This window comes from Triticum urartu, chromosome 1 (genome assembly GCF_003073215.2).
Source record: "Triticum urartu cultivar G1812 chromosome 1, Tu2.1, whole genome shotgun sequence".
Classification (NCBI taxonomy): domain Eukaryota; kingdom Viridiplantae; phylum Streptophyta; class Magnoliopsida; order Poales; family Poaceae; genus Triticum; species Triticum urartu.
This window is the reverse complement of record NC_053022.1, coordinates 19,082,228-19,091,585: the sequence shown is the minus strand read 5'-3', so window position 1 is coordinate 19,091,585 and position 9,358 is coordinate 19,082,228. Positions and strand designations below refer to the sequence as shown.

At 44.4% G+C, this 9,358-nt stretch overlaps 1 protein-coding gene across 7 annotated transcripts; it reads left to right on the top strand.

Annotated features, from left to right (window-relative positions):
• The first annotated feature begins 2,547 nt into the window (after positions 1-2,547).
• On the top strand, positions 2,548-8,981 carry LOC125543572. Of its 7 annotated transcripts, none has more exons than XM_048706962.1 (8): positions 2,552-4,383; positions 5,411-5,468; positions 5,628-5,668; positions 5,850-5,905; positions 6,330-6,540; positions 7,034-7,473; positions 8,289-8,471; positions 8,578-8,981. In XM_048706962.1, exons 1-8 carry the CDS (start codon positions 3,090-3,092, stop codon positions 8,731-8,733), a joined length of 2,439 nt encoding a protein of 812 aa, XP_048562919.1. In that variant the 5' UTR covers positions 2,552-3,089; the 3' UTR covers positions 8,734-8,981. The 7 variants fall into 7 exon arrangements, with proteins under 7 accessions (XP_048562937.1, XP_048562919.1, XP_048562928.1 ...); XM_048706971.1 differs by having other exon boundaries at positions 5,847-5,905; positions 6,381-6,540; XM_048706953.1 differs by having other exon boundaries at positions 5,847-5,905.
• The last annotated feature ends 377 nt before the right edge of the window (positions 8,982-9,358 follow it).

The following is a 9,358-nucleotide window of genomic DNA, read 5'->3' as shown; positions in this document are numbered from 1 at the left end:
TGTTCCTGATTTCAAAATTTGTTCCCAAATTCAAATAATATTTGGGGACTTTTAGAATATGTTAGCATTTTTTTTGTTCACAAATTCAAAAAATATTTAGGAATTTCTAAAAATGTTCCAGCTTTCGAAATTTATTCACTAATTTAAAAAAACTTCATTTTTCTAAATTTTGTTCAAGAATTTGAAAAATGTTCTGGCAATTTCGAAATTGTCCATGCGTTGGAAAATTGTTCATAACTTCAAAACAAATTATTCATGTTTTTCAGAAAATGTTTTTGTTTTTTTTACAAATTGTTCGTAATTTCAGAAAATGGTAATGTTTTCAATTTTGTTTCTTTTTTTAGAAAAATGTTTGAGATTCCCCAAAAATGATAACATTTTGCGTAAGTTTTTCCCGCTGTAGATTGGTTATTTTAGAGTTGCGCTGCAAGTTTGGCACAAAGGTTAGTTTGTCGGAGTGGCATGGTCAGCTTGTGCGTTACTCTGAAATCAAGTGATCGAATCGCAGCGCTAGCGTGCTGCATTTTTTCGAGTTTTTGCACATCGCGAACCCAAAATGGGTCTGCCCATAGGCCGCTCTCTGTGACAAAGAGCTGCCATTTCGCACAGGCGGCTCAACGACTTGGCCGACCCATCAAGATCGAGACCGACATCGAACACGCACTATGGTGGAAAAAAATCGCTATCGCGGGGATTCAAACACGGGATCTAGGGCTATACATGACCTGCTACTACCAGTTGAGCTAGGAGTATCTGAGCATATGGTACCGTCAACAAATAAAGATCCAACACGTTGCGTAGATTCGAAATGGAATTTCGAAAGCAATTTTTTTTCAAAAAAGGGAATGTTCTATGAAATGCAAACGCTTTCTAAATTTCTGAACAAATTTAAAAAAAACTATAATGTTTTTGAATAACGGGATTTTTATAAAAAAATCTGAAGATATCTCGAAAACGGGAACATTTTCTCAAATTCCAAAACAAAATTTGGAGATGCAAACATATTTTGAAACTCCTGAACAACATTTGAGAACACAAATAATTTTTGAAACTTGTGAACAATTTATGAAACTAAAAAAAATGAAAATCTAGAAAAAAAAATGAGTTTTGGTGGTCTAACAGTAACTCCAATAGCTCCCTTAAAAATCTTCCCGTAAAAATGGTTTTTTAGCCTTCCTGTAAAAGTTAGAGGATGTTTCTTGAAAATTACTTTTGTCAGTTCTCCTAATCTTCTTTCCCTAAATGCATTTTAATTTATTTTGTTTTTAATTAAACAAAAATGATAATTTATAGGACCCGCTAGTCGGTGACATCGTGAGCGGTGTGGTGGTTGTCGATGATAGCGTGGCGGCGGTGATTTCCCGGCGTCGTGGGCGTGGCGGCGACGAGCGTGCGCGGCGGTGCGGGCCTGATGGCGCGATCGATGGCGGCGTCTCGGCGTGGTGGCGTCTGGTGTTTCGGGGAAGGCAGCGGCACCGTGGCGGCGTTCCAGTGAAATTCCGGTGACACGACGATATTCCGGTGGGTCGCGGGTGGAAGTTTCAGGTGGTTACAATCTCTCCAAGAAAATACGGGAAGGCCATCTTTCTGTAAATCAGTTGGGATGACCTTTTTTATGGGATCCTCTAAAGATAAGGCCAGTTTACAAAACTGTAGGAGAGGTTTTTTTGCCCCAACTTCATGTAAACGACAGTTATTTTAGAGATAGAAAAACTGTTGAAGTTGCTCTAAGACTTGAGAAGCAAAGCCATCCGGGAGGCACAAGTCTATTAATTTTCTAACAGTGATTTTGGTAGGCCAACCACAACCAAAGAGAAAATGTCGTTAGTCTTGACCGCCACTGCGTTGGTTTTGGCCACGGCAGCGGCATGCCGCTGCTCCAAAGGTGGCAAGAGCACCCACGCAACGGTTCTGGACATGGTGATGGGAGCCCTGGTGGGTGGCGAACGCGTGTGGATGAGTTTCTGGGCCCGACGCGTGTTAGCATGAAAGATCATGTTGACACTCTACGATCGGGTGGGCTGGCGGGTTGACAAAGATCCATCCGTTTCTGAGTTTGGTCAGGATCGGCCTTCCTTCGAGCACTAAGGGTGAAGTAGGAGGGCGGAAGCACACGGTGTCGCCATGTCGATCAATGTGAAATTCGATGCTCCCAAAGCGCACGGTGTTGGCGGGGGAGGGCGGCATCACATCGTAGAGCTTAGCCATGATGGCCTTCACTCAAAAAAATGTGTGTATGGATTTGAAATGTTGATACAGGCTGGGGTTGGGTGGACCCCATGGCGTCGCCCTCGATACAACCCTACGGCGGAGCCGTGCCGGGTTTAGGCTGGACTTGAAAAAGCCTGATGTTCAACAAGCAAGCCCGAGCCCAGCCTGACATCATGGCACATTTTTGCATTTTACACAAGCCCGAGGCCGGCCCGACGCAAAAGCCCTAAGCCCAAGCCCGGCCTGACATGACACTTTTTTTGTTACAGAAGCCCGAGCCCGGCATGATGTGACAAGCCCAAAGCCCCAGGCTCTTCAAGGTGACTTTTGGGCTATCCGCCAGTGCTACTCCCAGAAAACTTAAAAAAAAAGAGTAGAGTTCAGTACTGGATCCGCTGCTGCAACCGCCGTCGAGCCGCCGTCGAGGAGCGCTCCACCGTCCGGCCGCTGCGTCGGACAGCAGCCACGCCCCCATCTTCTCCCCGACCCCGATCCAGCAGCACCCACCCACATTCCCCATCTTCTCCCCTGTCCAGCAGCCACTCGTCGCCGTCCGGCCGGCCCACCTCGCCCGCATCTGCCGCTGCGAGCCCGCGCGCTCGTCCCTACCCCTCGACCTCAGACGGGCAGGCCAGCATTCCCCCCGTCCGGCCGCCGCGTCGCAGCTTCTCTCCCCATCCGGCAGGTGCGGCGCCGCATCTGCTCCGTCCACCTCCGGCAGCCGCGCCCCTGCCCCCGCGCGCATTGTTTCCTAGGCATGGCGAGCGCGCGGCAGCTGTAGGGATTTCTCCGTTGGCGTGCAGCGGTGCTGTGGCGGAGGTCGGGATTTGGGGATCTCTCCACTCGCGGGCAGTTTGTGCGCCAAGTGCTCGTCTCTGATGGCTGAGGAGGAGGAGGAGGGCCCTGCAGATGCAGCCGTCGTCGCCAACCCCCTCCACGACGGCGATATCCTCAGGGAGATCTTGCTCCGCCTCCCGTCGTCGGCATCCCTTGCCCAAGCCGCGCTGGTCTCAGGCCGCTTGCGCCGCATCGCCTCCGACTCCAAGTTCCTCTGCCGCTTCCGCGAGCGCCATCCGTCCTCGCCCCTCGTCGGCCTCTTCGCCTCGGATGACGGCCGCGGCTGCGCGCCGTGGCCCCATTTCTACCCAGCCCGCTTCTGCAAGGGTCCCGACCGGGACATCACCGCCGTCACGCGCAAAGGCGACTTCTTCCTCACCCGCTTCGACGGCGAACCGAGCCTGCGCCTCCGGGACTGCCGCAACGGCCTCCTCCTCCTCTCCCTGGAGGACAGTTCCCTCTGCATCTACGACCCTGTCTCCAAGCGGCGAGTGGGTATTCCCCGCCGGCCACATGATGGCATGGCGGGCAGGCAATGCTTGGCAGACTGCTTGCTCGACGCCGGCCGTGGCACTGGCACGTCCTCCACCGTGCGGCAATGTGGCCCAAGGACGATGCCACAAGCCATGGAGTCCTTCCGTGTGGTGTCCCTGCAGCAGCAAAGCCAGGAGATACGAGCCCTTGTGTACGACTCCAACACTCTCGAGTGGCACCACCACCCGTGGGTGAGTCCGTGGACGGACGGCATAAAAAGGCTGCCGAAATGGGGCACCATGGCGATGTACGCAGCCGGCAATGTCTTCTGGAGGTGCGCCCAACAATCTTTGGTGCTCGTGCTTGAGACGAGCACCATGGAGTTCTCGCTGCGCCCTCTCCCGCCGGACTTGAGCTTTCGCGTGCCTTCAAGGTACGCCATCGGAGAGATCGAGGACGGCAAGGGCTGCCTCGTGTGCCTTACAGGCCTGACTGGCGAGGAAACCCCCACCTTGCAAGTTTGGGTACTCGATACCAACATGTGGAAGCTCCACTCATCATTGAACAACAAATCGTGGAAGCTTGACTCATCGGAAAAATGGTGGAGGCTCGAGAAGAAAATCCCTGTGAGCCGACTGCTTGGCGAATCTGCTCAGGTGCGGCAAGTTCGCATGGTGATCAATGGACTAGCGCTGCTTTGCAAGGACGACCACGACCCCCAGTTTGTGGTCGACTTGCAGAGCATGGCTCTGCTGGCCAAGTTTCAGTTTTGGGGATACCCGTACCAGATGTCATGGCCGCCTGCTGGGTTGGCCGCAACTAATTCCAGATCCACATCTTCTCTGAAAGATACCAACATAGGTATGGATGCACAAAGTTTCTTTGTACTCCCTCCGTTTTTATTTAGTTCGCGTATTAGATTTGGTCAAAGTCAAGCTTTGTAAACTTTGACAAAGTTTATAAACGAAGATATTAACATATACAATAATCAATCAATACCATTAGATTCATTATTAAATGTACTTTCACATCATATAGATTTGTTATGGTAAATGTTTATATATTTTTCTATAAACTTGGTCAAACTTTACAAAGTTTGACTTCAGTCAAACCCAATATGCAGAGTAAATAAAAACGGAGGGAGTAGCTCAGGCTACATGGAACCTCTTATCCTCAACCCTCCAGCCTTGCTCCGTACTCTCCAACTAACTTATAACAAGCAGATTTCTCTTTTTTGTTTCTCTTAAATGAAATAATATATGAACTTCAAACTTTGCAGATTGAACAAACATTAGAACATCAATGTGTGAAAAAACTTTCAGATTTTTTGGTCTGATGTAAATATAGAAAATGAGATTTTGTTTGACTAGAAATATTATTTTAAGCATTTAAAATGCATGAAAAAATCTGAAAGTTTTTCCCCAGATTGTAGTTAGAATGTATTGTTGTTCTGCAAAATTTGAAGTTTATATGTGTGTCGTTTGAGCAAAACAAAAAAGACAAATGCGTCTGCACGGATCGCGATGCAGAAATGGATGGCAAAGATAAGGGGTACCATGTAGCCTGAGCTACAGAAAACCACACTCGGATGGATGTTATGCTGCAAAATGGAATCTTACACTTCTCTGTCTTGAAACACTAACAAAATATAGCTCGATCACATTGCTTGCTTATTCCATAGCGCCGGTAGTTTTTTTTTAATCTGCCATCATTTTTCCTTTTTGTTTGTGAAGTGACTCACATGTCATACTATTTTTAAATGACTCACAGTTCTTACATTCGTATATCTGCTAGGATGAGTTAGGTGAGATGCTTGAATGTTGTGCAACATGTAAATGCACCTCCTAATCTAACTCCTGTTTCTTCTTTTTTGCTATTGTGATCCTAGAAATTGCACCAGTTTTACCTGAAGGGGAACAGAGCGAGAGCGGAAGCAGAAAGAAGAGGTATGATTGTCTAGTAGGGCCGTGCAATAAGTTCAAACCATTCGATGCCCTTAGAAATGCTTTCCTGCATCAATATATTTACTTCAAAAATAACAAAAAGAAGAGTTGCTTATCTTAACTGTGTTATACGGCAATAGTAATACAAATATTCTTGCGCAGTGATGAATCGGGTATGCATCTAGAAGAAAGCTGCAACCCTGGTACGCTACTATGATCCTTGATTCTCTATTGGTGTGGAGAACTATAGATCTTCTCTTAAAAAACTCCACCTTGCCCCTAATTCGAACCCTTAAAGGAATGCACAATTGCATGCTAGTGAGTGTGCTACAAATATTATTAATGAGAGTATAATATCTGAGTTCCCATGAATCATGCTAGCAGGATTCAAGGTTAATGGTGATGGTGATCATGAAGTTGGTAATCTTCGCAAATACCATGTAAAGCTCAATCCCTCTGTTTCTCTTGTTTGTTTGTTTGTTCTGTTTTTGGTTATTTGACTTTGAGAAGGGAGAGATGTGGATAGTTAAATGTGCTAGAATAGGCTTTCATAATTATTGCAAATGTTCTTTGCATGTTCCATAAAAAACAAAAACAAAATACTTCCGTAACTAATGACTAGAATATGAGAGCTACTTTGTGTGTGTGTGTGTGTTTTTAGAGAATTCTCAATGAAGTTTGCTTATTTTACCATGGTCTAGCGTGTCATGTTAGCTAGTTCTATCTAAAAAGAGGCTTTCATAATTAATTCTATTATTTGGAGGGCTTTTTTGGCGAGAATTCTCAATGAAGTTTGTTTGTTTACTTTATTCTGGGACCTGGCATGTTGGCTTGTTCGTTAACTTCTGCTTTGGATGCCAGAAGCTTCCAGGGAATTATAAAAGGCCAGTAAAAATATTTCGATATGCATTCCAGGAAGGCACTCTTCTGCAGTCTGAAAATGCACGATTTCCAGAGATGGAAATGACGGGGTCTACATCGAGTGTTGGAACGCTGCTGGACAGTATGCTAAACTTTAAAGATAAAGATGGATCACATCTCATCAACGGCATACAAGCCCCACTCGTATCAACAGGTACTGTGTTTTCTCCTTCGAATTAAGGTGTTCTTTCCCCCAATTTCATTTTCATATAATTAGTAGAACATCATACATATAGTCTTTCTAGTTCCAGAAGCAAAAAGAGAGAGAAAAGAAAACAGCAAGCACCCCACACAGCACTGCAACGTGCAAACCATAACCACTACCATCATCCTTCAACCAAACAAACGTAGCCTTTTTGCCAAGCAACATGCCTGGAACACAGCCACAGCTTCTCCGACAGCAGCTGGTGAGAACAGAGCTTGACATGTACTGTAGATCTCTAACCATTTATCAGTCTCATCACCATCGGGGCCCAACCTTGTCTCCTGTGTAGGCTGGGGAATAAAAGGATAGGATGGAAGGGGAGAAATGGGGTGGATGTTCCTTATTTTATTTTGCGAGGGAAAGAGAACATATATTAGATGTTCCTTATATTTGTGCCGTTCCTGAAATAGATTCAGGTATATAACATCGTTTCGTACTGCAGAACTACACAGCAGCCAGACTCCTCTAAATTCAGAGCAACATGGCATTGGTGAGAAATCAAGTCAAGATCTGCATGGTTGTAATACTAGGATTCAGCTAATGGAAAAGGATCCGTGTCATGATGAACTGACTCTGCAAACAGCTGGTGTTTTCCCTTCTGAAAGCTGTAACGGGGATATTCTAGAAGATAAATCTGGAACCGACAACCTGCCAAAGAATACTAGAGAAGATACTGAAATGTTGGAGCAACAGAATAGTGATAAGGCTAACATAGAAGTCAGTTGCGCCGACAAAATGAGTGAAGTGCTCTATGATGATAACAACACCTTGGAGAAGAGTACAATCTGTGGTGGGAAGGTTACTGTAGAGTGCCACTTGGCCTTATTACACAATAAAAGTTCAGAAGCTAGGAGTAACGCCATTTCATCTCCAATGCAGAAGGTATTACTAGCACATTGGCACACACAGCTGCACGTGCAACATCATTATTCTCATAGATATAAATTTTTATATATGTATTTCTATTGTTTACCGAAAAGTGATTATAAGTGAGCCAAAAACATATTATAATATCCTCACTGGTTACATTTTGAATATTTTTTGGTTGCTTTGATTATAGCCAGTAGAGAACCTACACAATTCTAATAGTTTTTGGGAAATTATATGAAAAGCGTAATATTTAACATAAAATTTCGTAACAACTGGAAATCTGTTAATCACTACAATTGAACATATATAGCCACTGATATATGTGGTCAATGAAACACTAGCATTTTTGTTCTTCTATAAATTTCACATAATATTCATCTAATTTCTATGGGATCAATCAAACAGCCTTCTTTTTACCCGTCTTGGTATTTCGTATTTACTTTTTTTGTTCTCATTTGTATTTTTGTATTATGCTCTGTCCTCTCCCTGCTTCTTCAATCCCGAGGTCACATGCCGATTTCTAGAGGCTACAGTTCCGTTCTCCATCATATTTGTTTAGAAAAATGTATCAATTGTGAAACAAACTATCAGTATTGTTCAAATAGTGTCATAATTGTCATAACAAAAAGTACACTTGTTAAAGAAGAGCTTGGTCAACTTTAAAGTCTACTATCTTATGTACATCTAGTATTTAAAGTTAGTCAAGAATAATAATCTTATGTAAATGCAAGTGTGTAACTTCACTTGTATTATTTGAAAGTGAACTTTACTTTGGATATCGGATTACGATTGCTCACATATATGTATATCCTTTTAAAATGTTTCAGAGGCCCTTTGCGTGCCAGTGCCATGTAGATGGTCGCACCATGAGCTATGACAGTAAGAACAATTTGGCCAAGCCTTTTAGGGAAGTCCATAAGCAGAAGAAACGTTTCACGCGGAGATTCACTGTGTGTTTTTCTTCAAAGAAGAAAAGGAAAATCCATGAGGGATCTAGTGCTCACGTTGAGGTAAACACAAAGCAACCATCCCATACCACATAGTTTACCTCCTGTACCCATGCCTTTCTCTTTCAGAAGTTTATCAGACACACACCAACTGCTTGCCATTTTGTAGCTTTCCACCAATAGGATTAATTGTGTCAGCACCTCTCCTGCCGGTGGACCAGAAGCCCATGAAGAGCCCAGGCCCGCACAAGTGGTGGGCCGTCGCACAAGCAACCGACCACGTAAACCAAACAAGCTAGTGAGTGGAGACGACTGGTTCGTTTGAGAAGGGCAATTTAAGCAGCTCACATTGCCAGGAGGGAAGTCGTCGAAGATCAATCATGGATCATAGTTTATCTAGGCTCTCAACCCTAATTAACCCTCCCAATTCTTGGTTCTTCTATTCCGCACAATTGTGCTTGTATCAAGCTTGTAACCTGAATCCAGCATATTTCCTGAACCCTGTCTAGTGAATTCAGTGCGTGAACTAGATCCCAGTTAACAAAATGCCACTTCAAGGACTGCAGCACGACATTTACAAGGGTGGTATTTGCATTCTTACATGTTTTTTCTTTCTTTCATGGGTTTGTTTCTCTGAAATTTACTGCAAAACTGTTTTGGTTTTTCATTCTCGGCAACTTTGAATTTCAGAGACATAAATGTACCAAGCATTACAAGGAGCAACAGGAGCAGGGGAGAAGAAAGGACATATGTACAGAGAGCCTTACACATATGTGCTGGAGACACAGCCTTGCAGTCTGCACAAGTCTGAATCTTTTGTGTTCGTGCAGTATTTTTTGTACATGTTTTCCGGATACAGTTGCAGCAGTGTTTAGGGTGAGTTCTTTTTTTTTTGTAACCTGGCATAAATTATGAGGTGTCGTGGTTATGTTTACAGCATGGCTCCAATT